At 42.7% G+C, this 18,592-nt stretch overlaps 1 protein-coding gene across 15 annotated transcripts in view; it reads right to left on the reverse strand.

Annotated features, from left to right (window-relative positions):
- UNC80 (unc-80 homolog, NALCN channel complex subunit) overlaps positions 1-18,592 on the reverse strand; it is a 136,171-nt gene that overhangs the window by 51,906 nt on the left and 65,673 nt on the right. For 10 of the 15 annotated variants that reach the window (XM_052792236.1, XM_052792235.1, XM_052792230.1 and 7 more), the window contains 10 exons: positions 15,057-15,260; positions 13,443-13,543; positions 10,277-10,474; positions 8,136-8,243; positions 7,253-7,391; positions 3,064-3,245; positions 2,602-2,733; positions 1,885-2,071; positions 733-864; positions 62-205 (listed from right to left, as the gene is read on the reverse strand). In XM_052792236.1, coding sequence (XP_052648196.1) covers positions 62-205; positions 733-864; positions 1,885-2,071; positions 2,602-2,733; positions 3,064-3,245; positions 7,253-7,391; positions 8,136-8,243; positions 10,277-10,474; positions 13,443-13,543; positions 15,057-15,260 — 1,527 coding nt within the window. The remainder of the gene's footprint in view (positions 1-61; positions 206-732; positions 865-1,884; positions 2,072-2,601; positions 2,734-3,063; positions 3,246-7,252; positions 7,392-8,135; positions 8,244-10,276; positions 10,475-13,442; positions 13,544-15,056; positions 15,261-18,592) is intronic. The other 5 variants (XM_052792239.1, XM_052792240.1, XM_052792241.1 and 2 more) reach the window with 2 other exon arrangements.

Genomic DNA, 18,592 nt, shown 5'->3' on the forward strand with positions numbered 1-18,592 from the left:
AGTGCTGGCAGGTTCTGCCACCCTTGAGCAACAATCTCCTGAAGTTTATCTAGGTCAGTACCCGCTACTCCATCCTCCCGGACTTCTCCATCTTCCATCAAATGGACAATGGGGAGCACTGCTGCACAGATGCATGCGGGAAACACAGCCTGAGGTGGTTGTGGCACATGATGGTTTGGAGTATGCTCTGTAGTGTGTTCTTCATCTGGAGCAGTAAGAAGAGTAGAAGGTGAGTGTTAGTGAATAAGCTGTGGTATTATCCAAGCAAATTAGCTAAACATTTATGTTAGGTGCTGTACAAACAGAACAAAATGATAGGCTGTCTCAATCACTGTGCAAGCATGGCAGGTTTACTGCTGTTTCCAAGAAGAAACTGAGCCTCCAGCCAACTTCTTGATCAAGAATTTTCATTGTAAATATATATTTTTTCAATTTACATTTATTTTCTTGTAAGGAATCCATTTTCTTTTTTATGAAATCCCATTTCATTAGCATTTTTCAGCTAGAGTGCTCACCATGGCACTACTCTCTAAGTGAAACATGAGAGGTAAGGGAAGACATTGTGACAGCAGGGGTGAATAAAATAATGCAGGACAGTAATTTATAATAAAGTGGCTCAAGCTTGGCAATACATTCAGCAAAAGGAAATGCCACCAGCTTTATGGGTCAACAGGAAAGGCTTCCAGTGAATGAAATCCTAGGAAAGGATACTCCAAAGTGAAGTCAACCCACCTTCTGCACTAACTGCTGACCGCACTGACCAGACAGAGCCACGGCGGAAAGAATAGTTCCTATGAGAAGTACTGGAGGTACAGGAAGGACTCACAGAGAGACGGCGGGAGGCCAGGTTGGCAACTTCTTCTACTGACAGAGAGAATGGGAAATGTCAATCCAGATCCAACTGACAGACTTTAGGGAACTTTCTGAAGGACAGCACTTAGAACCAAATTGGAACACTGAAAATTCAAGTCAGATAACACTCAAAAGGCACAATTTAAAATCTATAAAGATCAGTCAGATAGGTAATTTGCTCATGCTTTGGGAAACAGCAGAGCATTGTTCCATAAGAGTGTTCAGTGCTTTGGTGAGTCACATTGTAACTGAGTTGGCTCTACACTTCTTTTCATCTACATCCTGTTAACCATCATGGTTGCTGGTGCTTAGTTTTTCCTGAGAATTGGGATTTCTGCTCACAGATTTACCAATGTATGTTTAGATCTGAACATCACTGTACTCATCTAATGGCATATACCTTGGAATGCCTTTAATGAAATCTTTGTGCTCCGTTAGCCTGAACCAATGAAAATCCTCACCCAAAGACTAAGCTTTTCATGACTCATGTCCTGTAACTTTGGCTGTCTGAAAGTTTGGTACTGAGGTTGAGCTGGTCATGTAGGCTCTCCCACTAGTCACCTTAAAGGTAGAAAACTCCAGGGGCAATTCAGCCTATCCTAAGCTATGTGTCTTAAGACAGATACTGCCAAAGTATGGCTCCTCCCACCCTTTAATTATTAAAGGATTAAAGTTAGGAAAGACAAATTTCATTCCTAGTATCACATATTCTCACTGCGTTAAATCCTCCAAGATGCTGGGAACTTTGAGATGTTAAATCTGGCAAGTTCCACTGAAGTTGGGGAGAGAGGAGTAAGGGGCTTCAGGTCACACAGTGAGCACTCAATATGTCCAAGGTTTTGTGTTTTTCTTGCACTAATTTTTAGTAACACTTCTTCTCAATGACTTGGACTCTTCAACAAATGGATGTGGTTGTGACTTCCGTAACACTAACAATCAATGTTCCTGGACGTCACACCCCTAAACAGTGCTCTACGTTGGTGGCAGGTGCTCTCAGGTTCCTGGAATGCAGTTCCTGGCACTGGAGCACACCTTCTTCTTCCTGCTCTGAGCTTGGTGTGCAGGTTGGCTCGTAGCAGGCCTCCTGAGTGATGGGGATGGCTGTGATGAGACTGGCTTCCCGGCCCAGGCGTTTCTTCTCTTCCTCCTGCTGCAGGTTCTTCAGGATGTGCTCTGCTCGCTGATGGGAACGCGACACAGCTCTGGCTGAAAATGACTTCTGTCAGGAAGAAAAGAGAACACAGCCTGAAGCTGTTAGTTAAGATGCACACATCCTGCGTCTTCTGCCAGACCTCAGTGACATTCAGCAACTTGGTTTCTAAATACAAATCAGACTAGTGCTAGCTGAACAGAGATTCACCAGGAGACTCTTCTTGGAGCTGTGTCTACAATAAGCCTTGGTGCAGACTTCTCCCAGGAGACACCACATGAACCAGTGCACAGAAAATGGTCTGTCAGGCAGTTCTAGTGAACTGATCTTCTCTTGGAGAGAGAACAGCTATGTGCTCCTAAGATCTGAGTTACTGTCTCTCACAGGGATGTGATATGCAGTACAGTACCTTAGTGAACAAACAGAAGAGCCTTATGCCCATGTAGAAAATTCTGTGTGCCCTACGTGGACTGTGTACTGGATTTTTCCCAGCTGAGGAAGACAAGAAAACTTAAGAGTTTAGTCCACATTTTTTGGCTTAACTTCCCCCACGTTGCTACACAAAAAAACCAGTGCTTACTCTCACGATGTCTGCTTACCGACTGATCTTCATTTATAGGATCTTGCACACTCCCACTGCACTGAGGGACCCAGGGGGGGTCAAACATTGGCACAGATGGCATCCCCAGGACAGGAGAAGGTAGAGTGAAGTTTATACTTGGAGGAGGGATCTAAACAAGAACATGAAAGACCTTTTGTTACAGCAGACTATTATAAATGTCAGTACTGCTAATTAAACATGAGCACAAGTACCGAAGACATAACTACCTCTGCAAATTTTTCCCAACTCCATATCTCACTACACTGTAACACCATGTATGACACACATTTCATTCTTTGTCTGATGTTTCTGCTGACCTGTGTTCTGATTATACTCTCCAAATTTTATACAGGAGTTCTACACATCACCTGCCCCACTAGTGTGACTTAAACAACCATTCTTTTCTATCCCACAAGGCAAGCTGTAAATGGCAACGTTGTGTTTCATGTGTCCCATCTACCTTAAAGATCTGCTGTGCTCCCTCTTCCATCCTTGGCCAGACTTGATACCTAAATCTCCAGAGCGTGTGAAATTTGAGAATGGCGTTCAGTCTTTGCACTGTCTCTGGGTGATGAAATTCAGACATCAGCATGTCAGAAACAGCCTCTGGCACTTTCACAGCACACAGCAGGAACATGGCAGCTGCAGAGAGAAAACATCTGATCATCTCTTTTCCTTAATAATGTGTTTATTTGGCAGAGAAAAACTGCAGCTGTAAAAAACCCCCACCCAAAAGAAACCTAATCTTGGCTCCAGAAATTGGATCAGCAGTCTACCAGACCTAATGAAAATTGTACTGCCTCATGAAACCAAGCATGTGTGATTCTACCTTTTGGAGCTACACAGCGTTATGTGTGAAGCTTATAAAAGCTTCTGGAAACCCTGCTTTTAAGATAAAATACAGCTTTGTTCTCACTAAAAATCTCAGTCATGACTGCTTTAAAATAAGCATCTCTTTAAGTAACAGGACTAACCGAGTTTGGCTTTCAAAGATTACACTTCCAAATGATTTCTGTGATGATCAATAAAGGCTGGTTTAACAGAAGCTCTGCCTTCCCCTCAGAGCAGCAAGCAGTGCCCCAGTAGAGGTCTCACCTGTGTATTTCCATGGATAAACCAAAAAGAAAGGTTCTTATTTAAATGGGCACCGTGCAATGATCACAATCTGCCTCCAAGAGAAAATGGAGTTGCTATGAATTGCAAGACAAAGGACCAGATCACAACGGAAAACAGCACAATAGAAGCTGAGCTGGCCCGTGGTTGTTTCAACAGAGATATTTGAATATAAACAGACGTAGTCAAACTCCAGACTGATGGAGGCCAATTAATTTAGATAGGTGTCTGGGGAGCACTGAGCAGGAAACAAAAGCAGAGGGAACAGTGCTGCTGTGGGAGTTCAGTGGGTGTCAGAGAGTCCATGGCTTCTTTGGCCAGTAGCTCACCACAGATCACTGGAGACAATTTCTCCAGATCTGGTGGCTGTTCCTCCACAGTAGAAAGAGGACATTTGCCATCGTGTTTGCCTCAACACTTATTCAGAAGGTGCCAGCCATGAGAGCTGTGCTGATGGGAGGCAGCCTGAACATTGCAGAAAAACAAGGCTGCTCTTTGACTGCCTAGGTCCTGCCTTGCACTGTGAAGGCTCCTGTTCCTGCTCCAAAGTCCTGCTCCAAATCTGCAGGGACCTTCCTGTTTCACCAGCTCAGAGAACTTTGTACTCTTTGGTCTTTTCAATGTAACTATGTCAAGTCTTCGTAGGACTGATTTAAAAGTGTGAGCTCATACTGAGGTAACCAAAAAAAGAAATACAGCCTTGGAAGAGGTCAGTAGGTGGTGCTGATGTACACTAACACAGAAGTTCTTTTCATCCAACTTGTGGATATCAACATTGTAAGTTTTCAGGTTTTGACCATGTTGAATGGTCAGTTTTGACCTTGATGAATGTAATTTATGCTTGGGATGAAATCACTCCCTACTAAAAAAGCTACTACAGCCCCTCAAATGGATTTTAATCCTCCCTTCAGGAAGGGGACAAGGAGGAAGATGTATCTCAGAGGCTGCTTTGGAGGAGCAGCCAGCTGGCACTCCTCAGGAAAAGCAGCAACACTTTGCTCCCTTCCCTGTAAGCCATTGTCCTGGTTTCAGCTGGGATAGAGTTAACTGTCTTCCTAGTAGCTGGTACAGTGCTATGTTTTGAGTTCAGTATGCGAAGAATGTTGATAACACTGATGTTTTCAGTTGTTGCTCAGTAGCGTTTAGACTAATGTCAAGGATTTTTCAGCTTCTCATGCCCAGCCAGTGAGAAAGCTGGAGGGGCACAAGAAGTTGGCACAGGACACAGCCAGGGCACCTGACCCAAACTGGCCAATGATGTATTCCATACCATGTGACGTCCCATCCAGTATAGGAACGGGGAAGTGGTGGCAGGGATTCGCCGTTCGGGGACTGGCGGGGTGTCGGTCGGCGGGTGGTGAGCAATTGCACTGCGCATCATTTGTACATTCCAATCCTTTCATTATTGCTGTTGTCATTTTATTAGTGTTATCATTATCATTATTAGTTTCTTCTTTCTCTGTTCTATTAAACCGTTCTTATCTCAACCCACGGGTTTTGCTTCTTTTCCCGATTTTCTCCCCCATCCCACTGGGTGGGGGGGAGCGAGTGAGCGGCTGCGTGGTGTTTAGTTGCTGGCTGGGGTTAAACCACGACAGCCATGGTAAGTTTCTGGTAAGAGAAAAAGAGTATCCAAAATTATTCCCCCAGAAAGGGACCTGAAGGGAAGAAAGGAGTGCAGCTTCAGGCAGCTTGTTTCTCTTCTTTATTTTGCTCCTTTCTCTTCCTGTCTGCACATTTGGCCTGGGAAAGGCAAAGGGGAAGGGGAGATCACAGAGAAGACCTGTGGGCTGAAGAAGCGCACTGTGCACTGGTGGAGCAGACAGAAAGTGAGAGAAGCATGAAGAACATGAGACATGGAATCAAACAATGGACTTCAGGGCAGAATTCATTGCCAGCTGTGGAAAATGGACAAGTAAGCTAGATTGAAGTGTGATGAAAACGGGGAGCGATGTCCAAGAAGCACTTCAAAACTCTTGCTTTTCATAAAAATGCCTGTAATTTAATCTTCAGTGTAAGAACACCTGTGATGGCTCCCTTAGGTGTGCAAATCTCGGCAAGATAGCAATCTTTAAGCCATTTCCTTGGGTGCTGGGGGAGGAGAAAGGTAGAATTTGAAAGTTGTGGGAGACTGGCTTACAAACAAATTTGATTGCTTTAATTTATGCTTTATTTAAGCAACCTGTGTATTGTGTGTGAGGGCTGTTCACAGTTTCTAGGGTTGTGGCTCATGATTTCTGAACATCTGGCATTAGCACACACTAGCTATGAGTGTTTGGACAGGACAATAAGACTAGAAAGGACCTCTGGAGTCACATCATCTAAATCCTTTTCACAAACTCTTAAACCTAAGTGCGTCTGCTCTCTTTTCTGGTGGTTAGAAGTCTTCTGTCTTCCAGATGAAAGAGGTCATAAAAAGTTCATACTCATGTTTATGCTACCATGGCTTAAATAATTCTTCCTCCTTGCCTGGTCTGCTGTATTTATGGAGAGCAACAGTATCCCCTCTCAGTCTTCATCTGAATCCATTAAATAAATATCCTTACCATATAGGCTCTTCATTCTTCCTCCTGTCCTAACAGTCTTTCATTGTACTTGTCCCATGTGAATGTCTCTTCTTCAGTGACCAGAATTGTGTATGGAAGTGCTGTGTTCTAGGTAATTGTACAATGTGCTTTACAACAGCATAAATACTTTCAATGTCTAATGAAATACCTCTTCTGACACATCCTGACTGTGTTTATTGTTTCTGCTCATTAAGTCAGTCATCTTCTGGCCAAGTGATATACTCTGAACGTGTATCAGTTCCATGGGAGAAGATCCAAGCTCATAACAGAAAAATTCTTCTTATTAGTTTGCAAGGACATAATCTTACAGTTTGTAGTAATAAATTTCATCCCATGGCTGGAATTTCTTTTTCAAGGTAATACTCTCACAGGTATATGATGTTCTAATCTTCTGTCTTAAAGATGCCTCTCAACTATGTGTCATCAGCAAACATCATCTGCACAATTTAATACCAAGTGGAAATGGAAAATTTAGATAAATACTATACCACAAGACTACTTATTGAGCAACGCTGCTGTCTCCATGCAACAAGAGAATTTTACTTTCAGCACAACAGAGGAGCTATGACAGTTCCACTCTCAGCCTTTCTCAGTTTTTCTATCAGCCCTCAACTGGTACTAACAATTTCCATGAGGCAACATACAAAATACTACAGTAAACTCTGGACAGATTAAATCACTATGCTTCCTCTGCCTAGAAACCCAGCTAAACGCAAATACTAATTTTGATGGTCTCTAATCTAATCATCCACCACAACCAGGGTCTGAGAGATTGCCTTCCTGATCCTTCTGACCACCTCTTTTGTACAGAGCACAAAAACACATGAAAGTCTACGAAAACCAAACATCCCCCAGGAAACCCTTGGTGGCTTTCAGACTCCTCCACTACAAAGCTGTCTGGCAAGGCCCTGTGATCTACTGTGAGTTGTGCAGCCACAGTAGCCATACTAAGTGGTTTTATTCTCTTACCTGCTGCTCCAGCCATATGCTCATCCACACTGAGCAGGAGCTCCCACGCTGCTGGCTGGATGTCCCCATACATCTCTTCTGTGAGGATAGGAGCTGCCTTGATTAGCAGTGACAAAGGTGCAGGGGAGAGGCTCATTACCTGCAAAAAACCAAGCCATGCCTTACAGCTGAGCAGTGCAAACTATCCACAGTGAGCAACACAGTAATTTTACCCTAGTTTTGGTCTGCAGATTACCCACTGATAGCCTCTACTTTCAGCCATTTCAGATAATGCTCCATAGAAGAAAGTTGCCTTCAGCCTACACTGAAAGAGCAGTATTTGCAAGCTTGTTACATGAATCTTTTGCTAGTCATTCATGTCACCAAAACACTGATAAAGAGGACAAAGGGAAAGCCAAACTCTCCCAATGTGGTGCACAAACGGTGACACAGATCCATGAAAATCTCACTGACTGTCAAGAACAGGCCTGTGAAGAACCTGTTTCTTCTTCAGGAACACTGAACAAGAAAGAACAAAGAAAATTATTGCTGTAAACTGACAGGTTGTATTTAAACGCATTTGTGGATTATTTTATTTTCTTTTTAGTATTTTTTTTATTTTTTTGTATCCCCAGTTTTGATGCCTGTGTCACTATAGGAAGCCAGAGATGCAGGCTGGGATTTAATGGAGCTACATGTTTAAGGGATTCTTTGATGGGGTTACCTTAAGAGGTGTAAACTTAGCATTACTCAGCTGGGAAAAACATGCAGGGCTGAACTGATTGCTATTCAGGAACAGTTCTTCACATGGGCTTGGATATCCATATACATTTTCCTTCTTGTTGCAGTCTAACCTGACATCTATGTATCACCCTCCCTAACCAGCATATGGCCTAGTCGGTACCTGGTGTCTGATGTATTTTAGCATTCCAGAGTCCTTCTTCCCTTCCAAGTTGATATCGATCACTCTCTTTTTTAGAGAAGGAGTTCTCAAGCATGACTTGTCTGAGCACTGGAAGGAAAAAAAGAAAGTGGAGTTCGCATTTAGATTTCCCAAAATGTGGAAAGCCGCCTAATACCAGAGCTGTAGCATAAAGCCTTCTGTGTGCTAGCAAGAGGCCCAGTATCAATGAGATGACATATCTCATTCAATTTTCTTCTCTTTTTGACAATGCTTTTCCCAACAAAAGTTTAAGGCAGAAGGCAGTACACCAAATGAGGAATGTGAATGTGCTCTGTGTAATCTTCACAGGTGGCACACCCATGTACTTCAGGAGAAGCAGGGTAGAGGTAAAAAGTCTACAGCTTCCCTCTAAAAAATTACCAATGGAGCTGTTTAGCGTGTACAACAATGATTCCTCTCAGCTACATTTATCTTCTCTTCTTTTTCAGAATGTGTAAGTGACAACACATTTCAGGACTTCAGCTCATGCCTGCCTGAGGGTTGTCCCTAACAGATTGTCAATGACAGTGATAATGACAAGTCCTTTTCATGTTCATTATTCACAATACCAGGGACTTTTCCCAGAATCCTGGGTTGCCACAGACTCTTTTCCTCCAACTAGTAGCCTGCTGATTAACACGGGGGTCCTTGTTTATCAGAGACCTCACAAGCCCCATGGAGCACATATAGCCAGGTCTGCATATTGCAGCTACCTCCAGCCTTTCATTCTGCAAGCTGTGAGAGTAAAAGAGAGGTTCATCTGGAACCCAGATAAATGTGGAAATGGTGCCCATGCAGTCAGACAGTGACAACACTTGAATATCAGAGCATGAGGAACCAGGATGAAAAGTCTACCATTACATAAAATTCAAAAGTTATCAATTGCTCTCCTGCAGTGAGGTCTGAACAAACGTGGTATATGTGCTTGTAGGAAACCTTATTGTCCCTCCACCTCTTTTTTCCTTGCTGTTGCTTAAAGGCTTTGAAGGTTTGATGGATGTATCACTTTGCCTTGCAATTCAAAGCTGGAGATGAAACAACACACAGTAATGCATGATGTTCTTTTGCTGCCTTTCATGAACACTGCCAGCTGCTCATCTCAAGCCTGCCTTCTGTAGAGGAAATGACTGCCTCTCTTCCTAAATAACTCAGTGATACGCTACTTTTCTGTTCCAGAGGAAATATATGGGAATTGCAGTTTCCAGGAAAGCAGAATCATTAGCTGTTGTTTCATCTGCTCTGTGCTTTGTTCCATACAAATACCTTTCAATTTTCTAACTTGACAGGAAACAAACAATCTGCTGGTTGATGAAGAAACTTCATGAACTTGTCTCCTACTCTGTCATTTTCCACTTACAGGGATGATAGCCTCTTTACCCAGCTGAAATCTTCATGAGAGTTTCATGAACACTTTTGTTTTCAAAGTTACTGCAAAGTAGTTGAATGACTCCACCATTACAAGTATTCAGAATAACTGTAGTCTGTCTGTTGTTGTCAGGAATATGAAAGTATTAACCAACTGTTGACATGATTCAGTTGGTACCTGGGTGTGCACTTTAGTGAAAGCAGATATGTATTTCCACTGAAGGTACCACTTATATGGCTAAAAAGGCACAATCTTGTTTGAATAGCCTGCTGAACTGGTCATTAAAAGTGTGTCACTAAAGATACTGTAGCATTAAAGACAAATGTATACAATTCTTGGAACAGCTCTGAGAGCTCAGACCTGAAGAAAGAAATTATGCAAGACTTCATAAGGATTTCAAGAGTGATTCTTATTAACAGGTAAGAAACATGAAAAAAGAGACTGGACTCCAGGAGCTGATAAGTAGAGGCCATAAAAGAACATTAAAATTAAAGTCAGGTTATAAGCTTTTAAATGACCTTATCAGCAGCTAAGGTTCTTCCCAATCAATACTGATTAAGCTCCTTCCATAATGCTAAATGACTTAATAGGTTTTTTTTACAGCAAAGCTGTGTTTAGGAAGGGCTGTGTTCATTTTGTCATGAAAGAACTGTTTGAGTACATTATGCAGTCCTTGAAGATAATTATGATCTGCCCTGACAAACCCCCAAACATTCTGCTTTTTCCATCTACTCACTTCCTTTTGTTTTTTGCCTCTTGCCACACTGTTCAATGTGTTGTTTTCTCGCAGAGAGTCCACTGTGTCTCCATACAGGAGTTTGATGGCCCGGACAAGGCGAGCACAGGACCGGCTGTGATGGAGGTAGCAGTGTGGGTGACAGTAGTCAATGTGGGTACATATGAAACTTTGCTGGTTGCATAATAGGATCATAACCTTGAAAAGAAAAAAAGAGAATAGTTACCTATAGAAAAGGGAGTTACAGAGAGAACTGCACAGGGCAGCCAGTGATGGGGACAGTCAAGCTAACTGTTCCACAGCCTAGCTGGGGAGGCATGAAGCTCAACACAGCTTTCTGAAAAGGTATGTGTGTCTGTGCAGAGCTCCATACCTGCAGGTGGTTTACAAACTAGCTAGGCATAGCTAAAGAAACATCTAGTGTTAACAAAGCAGACAAAGAGACAGAACTGCTGTAGCTGGGTATGTTTGGCTGGTGGCAAGATTAAGACTTGAGGAAAAGAGTATTCTCTGTTTGCAGAAAAGCTGTTTATCGCCACTCTGAGATGAGGGCTTAGACTGGAAATTGTCAACTATTCAATCATCATTAAAGCTGCAAACCCACCAGGTTCAGGGGTTAGTTTCCTTCAAGGAATGCAGAAGGAAATGTCTCGGTATGCTCTCAAGTAGGAAAAAGCTGTGCTAGCTGTTCTGCATATGCTTCCCTCCCTGTGCTTGGGTAGGCCCATCCAGCCTAGCTTTGTTAGCTGGCTCAGTTACTATTTCTACTGGTGTTGCCATATGGCAGCAAGGAGCTCTAAAACCTAAGAAACAGAGTAAATATTGGGGCATTTAGCTATTCTGAGCCCTGCTTTGCTGCATCAAAACTGCTATTAGTCCCTAAACTAATTAATTAAAGACAGCCTTGGATAAGTCTACACTTCAGTGACTGCTCTGTGGTGTAACTCAAAGGGTTTCTTCCCAGAGGAGCAAAGCTCAGCGCAGCAGCTCTTTATACACTGGTCTTCATATTACATACAAACCCAGCCACTCAGCAGCACTCCGTGGAAAACACACAGGCATCCCCAAGCCATTCATGCTGTAGTTCATAACTGGCCTTTATAAGGCCTCCTCTTCATCCCACAACCTAGTGGAGAAATACCCAGAAATACCAGAAGGAAGCTATCCCACCTTTTCCATCCATCTATGGTCTGTGCAGCTGCAGTCTGCTGGCTCTCTCAAGTAAGGCAGCCACATCACTCTCAATCCTCAAATATTTAGGCTTCTAAAAAGTCAGAAGCTTAATTTAAAACAAATCTGTGCTGTGTATGTGGGATTCTTGTCTTTGCCTGCCTGCTCTGGCCTCATGTTATTTTGGGGTCAATCAGGAATAACTCAAGCCACTAGTGTTGCATCAATGTGCAAACGGTATAAGGCTGATCAGCATTGTATAATGTCTACCCAGCCTCTGGTCCACTGTTATAATTTTTAGTTATGGTACGCTGACATAGAGTGAGGACATCGCACTCCAGCTGCTGTAAACGACAGGTAAAGGAAATGCTGTTGCATGCACAGAGGCAACTGGAACCAGTGGTCCTTTTGAGTGGTTTGCTCATGACCATTAAGTAAAGCAGGTTTTTGTTTTGCCTGTAGTTTTAGTGACCATCCATCCACACCTTCTTCCAACAAACAAAAAGAGAAAGTTCTCATGCAATACTAGTACTTGCGTGGCATTAACTGGAACAAGTGATTTTTCAAATCTTCCCTTCTCCTATGCAGGCTAATCACATGTAAAATGAGACAAACATCTCAAGTTCCCTTCAGTTTATGCCTCGTATTTATGAGTCCATGCATCCTCCCACATTGAGCAAAGGCACCATGATTTATCCTAAGCTGCTTAGCTAGGGAGATCTCTAGCTATTCATTGCCCAGTACACACTCTCATGTCTAACATACTCTCTTTAGTACACTGGAATTTCCAGATGAGGTATAATCATTACCAAGAGCATTAGAGTACTGACAGAGAAGCACTAGCATGACATTCAAGTTCCCTGCCCTACCACCCTCATCCAAAAAAGACAACTATCAAGAACGGCTTCTGACATCACAGTATTGGATTAAGCCTGTTCTTGTCCACACTCCATAGGAGTGGGGCAGTTGAGAGCAGACTGTGTGAAATACTTGGGGGAAAGAGAAGGATATCAACTCATTATTAGCAGCTGTCTTTCCCAAAAGTGACTCAGAAGTGAAAAGGCATCTGTCCTCATACACATGTGCGGGATACAATCAATCTGTACACAGGGAGTCAATCCAACTTTTCTGCAAAGCATATGCACAAGGACATACTGACTGTACTGCACCATCACAGTATGTCATGAGGCAACAGAGGTAGAGGTGTACAGCCCTTGGATACCAGTGGATTGAACTGTGTAGACTTTCCCAGCTGACTTTTAGCATGTCTAAATCATGGGTACAGACATCATTAGGCCCTGCATGACCAAATCTTATTTGCATGTTGTACTCCCCATCTGTGTGATAGAGTCGAAACTAGACAGGGCCCTGTTGGGTTAGACATTGTGATAGAATGATCTAATGGAATCAAAGAATATGTTCCAAAAGTAAGTATTTTTTTCCCCACAAGCTGCATAATTAAACTTATTGCAATAGAGTTAATGGAGACAAAAATATATAAATTGGCTCAAAAAGGGGTTGGAAAAACTCCCTAGGAAAAATCATTTGGTAGTTATTAAACATAGTGGTCACAACAGAACCTCCAGCTCAAGTGGCTTCTAAAATGCCATTTCCCGGAAGCTGGAAGCCCAGCTCACACTGTAACCCATTCTGTTACTCTTCCTGAACTACCCACTACTAGCCATGCTGGAGACAAGATACTGAGCTAATGCATTTTTCAGCTGAGGTACCATGGCTGTCCCTGCACTCCTGGAGAGAAATAGTCCTTTTCCCTTACAAACTAAATATATGAAATAGAGGAAGCAAGACAAAAACTTTCTGGTTTTAGTCCATTTTAGATATGGCAAAGATGATTTCCAAAGGTCGCAGCTTACTTACACTTGAGATCCTTGATGCTACATGGAGAAAGCACAGGTCGTGATCTGGTTATTGCCAGCACAAAGGTTTTCTTACTGAAAATGCCATCCTTAGAGCACTGCTGGCAACTCATACTTACATGCAGCCATGACATGTTCCGATGATAGTTCTCCTCCGTGCCTGTGTTGCTCAGCACCTCGGGCTCAATGCTAGGTTCGCTCGCGCTCCAAGGGCTCCCTTCTTCAAAAGAAAAATACCCAAAAGGTGGTTGTTTTTATTGCTCCCTATGTGCTTTAAGACTAGGGACAGCACTTGTAAGCCAGGCCAGCCTTGTGGGAACAGACCAGAGTACACAGAATATGCCACACTGGAAAGACTGCATTTGGACACCCCTCCCCAATCCTTGTATCATGCTGGCTTGACAATTACAAGAACCATTTAGACTTGGCTCACAGGCCATCTTGTCAGTAGCAAACACTGCTCCATCCCTGCTTTTTTCTTTAATGGAAGGGGAGAAGGTAAACAAAAACATCAGAAACAAATTCTTTGCACCATTCAGATGCTGCAAATGGTTGGTTTAGTGATCTGCATTGACTGGGCTCTGTGGTTAAAAATATCAACAAAAATCCAACCAGAAGTGGCATCCAACTGGAAATGCCAATGGGCAAAGTCACTGCTAATTGCCCATGGAAACTGCTAATGCCATGGGGATGAAAGGGGAAAAAAATCCTGATTCTAGCATGCTAGTTCTAAAGAACTCAGGCAAGGGAGAGATTTCTCTTGGAACTTCACTGATCCCTCTGTTTCCTCTAGCCATTTTATAACTATGGGCTTCCTATAAAACCAACGTTAATGCTGTTAAGAGATGGCTGGGGATGAATTCTGGTTAATCCTTTCTTCCTCCTTTTTAAGTGAACTGTGACTTGCCAAAGTCTACAGAACGGGCAATCCCACTCTCCATGTTCACCTACTGAAGCGTCTTTTGGGCAACATAAAAATGACCATTAGGCTTGGGAGGTTATTTCAGCTCCAAATGTATCCAAACTGTAGTTTTTAGTTAACACCCCTAGCAGAGGGAGCCCCTTTAGCGCAACTGTGACGGAGATTTCTCGTGGCAGAATGCACATTTGGTTTCCATAAGATAAAATATATGGTGATCCATCTTTTGAAGACTAAGGCAGGCATCTGTAAACTGTAAAAATATATGTATATGCCAATACGTAGAAATATAGTATGTAGCATGTACATGTTATGTTCTACATATAGGAATACATATATTACATGTCATACGACATGCCTACGACATCATATCCTATATAGAATATGAAGTGCATGTCCGTACACATATATATATCTCCTGTCTCTTACTATGGACAATAAAATATCATATATGCATATGACCTCACATATTCATTATATCATGATTTAGGGGTGTGTGTATGTGCATATACACACGTGCATGTGCTCCCCTAAAGACAGCATGCGTTTGGCTGGCAGGCACCAGCATTCCAAGAGTTCATGCTCTAACACGGAGCTCTGAATTGACACCCTGTGCACGGAGCCGATGCTGCACCCAGGATTTGAACCGTGTTCCTCCCAGGCCTTAATTCAGGCAGTCCCTGAAGAGGACTCTAGGTTTTTCCTAGCCTGCTAGGGTGGGGGTCTCTTGTCATTTCTAGCTCTGCTGCAATCACATCAAGAGTTTAGGTCCTGCCTATTGTCCCCTCCCTTTCCACCCACTCATCTAAGTTACCTATATCAGTGACAGTGTCCCTGCTGTGGGACAGCTGCAGCTCCTCATTCTCAGACTCTGAGTCCTGCCGTGATAACTTGGTGCTCTTTAGGCTGCCGGCCCGGCGAATGCTGGAAAGGGAACCCCCCTTCTTCACCCGGAAACTGCGGGTTCCTTTAATCTGGAGCAAGCGGGAGCCTCCTATCCTGATCTTCCTGCTGGGAACTGTATTAAAAGAATAAAAGAGGACTTTTTTCCCCTTAATTTTTCCCCATTTAAAAAAGAAAAATATCCTGGCCCTCCCCTCCCTCCCGACCCTTTGCTGCCAGCCTGTATTGCAGCGTCTTTTCTTCTACCAAGGAATGTGGGGCCAGAGGCTCCCTCCAAAGCCACCGCCAATGCAGCTCTGTCAATCAGGCAGTAAAGATGCTTTACGGAAATGTGTTCAGCACCTCATTTCCTGGAGACCTGGTACGTCACCTCAGGCCTTGTCTGTATTTGGAATTAGCCCTTGTTCAACCACCAGCAAGTAGAGTCAGCTGCTCTAACAGAAACCCAAAACATGGACAAGGAAAACCTACAATTCACACCAATTTGATTCAATTCCTGCCAGGAAACAGGATCTGCCCAATGAATGTAAATTGCAGTTTTCTTTGCCAGCTCCTGGGGTTTACATTAGTGCAGAATCACCTCTTGCTAGGGATAGATGGCTGAATCCCAAGCATGAACAAGGCACCATGGACAAACCTATTTTCCTGTGGGCCTGGGTTCTGTAAAGCTCACTGAGCTCTGCAGTAGGATCAATTATTTATTCATACAGCACGTGTGACTGCAGAAGGGTAGTCTGCTTCATGAGGTTAGCACGCAAGACTTCTTTGAAGTAAGATTTGCATAAATCCGTGTCTCTGCATGTTACTCTTCATCATTAGAATGCTTTAGAGGAAACGGGAGCACGTAGATCCTCTCCTTCAGACAAATCAGCAGCTTTCAGGCATTAACAACATCCATTGACACTCTGCATTTTTGATGAGCACAGACATGAAATGGTTCAATGTTCAAAGCACCAACCGTTTGCACTTTCATTCTCCTCTTAGTTCAAAGGCAGTACATGGCAGTATGTCAGTCCAAATGTTGCAACACTCAGTCATTTTACTGCAGATCTAATCAGGCAAGGCCATGTGTGATCGATTACCTTTTGGTGTGTTGTTGAGAATGAACAGGATACAGCTTTTTTGATACCACTGGTAAGCAAAATATTTTAATAGAATTGTATTTTGGCTTCAGGAAAAATCAAACACACCTTTACTCCTGAGAATGCCCCTAATTCCTCCAGAACCCAATTCCCACTCCCATTTCCAGTGGCTAATGTCCTGGCCGAAGACAGCTGGATAGGTTTTGAGAGCTACTCTTCAGTCCTCATCAATCAGCTGGACAAATCACTGTCGAGTGACCAGAGAATCTCCCTCCAAGTGACCATGCTGAGGTCCTTAGCAATCACTACTGCTTGAATTCTGTTCAGATCAGCCTCTATACAGTGGTTCAGTTCCCCCGAACGCCAAACCACTTAAGCACTTGTAACTGCATTTCATGAAGTCTGCAGAATCCCATTTTAGCACCCAAATAGTACATACGATCCTCTGAGAGCCTGCATCTACCTAGCTTTCGTGTCTGTATTTCAGACCTACCTGGAGCAGATTCTATACAGTAAACTCATAGCTTTTGGATAGTTGTTAAGCCACGCCTGGGGTGAGAGCAAAGTTTTTAACACTCCAGAAAAAATGAAAGGAAACAGATTAGTACTCATCAAAGAGGTTGAGATAAAGAAACCTGTCACTGCAGGCAAAAAAAATTTAGTTACATTCACACAACAACATTTTCTTATCTAGAAAAGTGTAGATTACGAAAGATGCCTCTGCATCTGTTGTGTTTGGCCCAGGTGGATCCCCAGAAGAATATGCTGTGGCCAGAGAAAAGAACATAATTATTGTACTTTTAAAATATAACATTATCTTGCATTTATTTAGCTTCCAAAATACCACAAACACATTTTTGCTAGAGTATATTAGTATATTAGGGTTCAGCCTTCCTACCATAGTCACTTTTCCTGTCTCTAAAATGTAGTAAAGAGGCAGCTTTAGTAAAGGAATACTACATGACAGCTTAGGGAAAAGGGAGAATGGGGAAAAAAACCCAACTGACACTGCAAGGAAATGTAGTTTAATAGAGTCAAGGATGCAGAAAGATAATACTATCTTTGCAAAAATAACTCAATTCTGCATTATGCCTGTAGCACAGTAACACATGAAGGAAAACCTAAGTCAGCATTGTCTCTAAGAAAAATAGGATAGTTAGAGACCAGCCACCAGCATTTTCCAGCAGGACTGCATGCTTGTAGGCATTCTCCCACTCGGGTAACATCCCAGTGGATCGGACTGCTGCCTGAGAGGCTGAAAAGTGGTTTCAAGTAATTCTCATAGCTATCTTAAAAAAAACCACCAACCCCCAAACCAAGCTTTTCCTCATCTAAATAGAAACATCGTATTCCACTGATCTTAGACTATCAGACAGACCATAAGGCTGTGTGCTTCTGTGGGCTGCCAATATGCCAAGGGTACAAAAAATGAGATTGAGCCTGAATCTATCCAGCTCACCTTTCTTAGGTGGATACCTAGCTGTCTTCACAGGAGTAACTGCCCCACCTGATGCACAATTTTGGAGGCAGTTTTACACCATGTAAGTCTTGGAAGCAGTTCTAATATTTTCTCCAGTAATTGTGGCAGGGTCACAGCTGAAGACAACACAAACTTTATCCAAAGCCCCCTGAAGTTAATAAAAGCTCCTCTGAATCATTAATACACATTACAGTTCCTAGAAGATAACCAGCCACAGACTCCATCCTTTTCAAACAATCATCAAACATTTATCCTTTTCAAACAGTCATCAAAATTATCATTCAAACATCTGAACCTTTATATGGCTATTATGAGACAGAATTTGAACAGTTCTAGAAAACTTGTTAGAAGGAGAATCATTTACAGGTAACTGTCTGGCAGTTTAGCCTCTAATTGCAAATACGCATGATGACTGTATATTGTATTGCAACACTTGTACCATTAGATAGTATGTGAGTTTTGCATGAGATGGCTCAAAAATGAAAACAATCTGCTGTTCTCAGCAAACACAGTGAGCTTGAGGTTTGCTTGTACAGTATACAGTATGTTGGTAACATTAATCCGCTAGCCATCAAAAGCCACACAGGTATGTGTTTTTCATGTGGTAGCAAAGAATTCAGGAGATCAAGTGATCAACCACTAATTCTGTGAGATGCCATGACTTTCAAACCAGTACAGATTTTCACAGAAAGATCCCAATCTTCCCTCCTATCTGTGGTTTTCCCAAAATGAAAAACTCTAATGAGAATAAAAAACAAACAAGAACACTTTTGATCTTTATTTTTAAAGTGAATCAAATAGTGATGCTTCTCTCAGCATTCCACTGAGAGACAGTTTCAAACAAGGCATCCTCCTTTTTAGAAATCTTGCAATGCTCTCAATCAG

The sequence above is a fragment of the Harpia harpyja genome, chromosome 7 (genome assembly GCF_026419915.1).
Source record: "Harpia harpyja isolate bHarHar1 chromosome 7, bHarHar1 primary haplotype, whole genome shotgun sequence".
In the NCBI taxonomy this organism is placed as follows: domain Eukaryota; kingdom Metazoa; phylum Chordata; class Aves; order Accipitriformes; family Accipitridae; genus Harpia; species Harpia harpyja.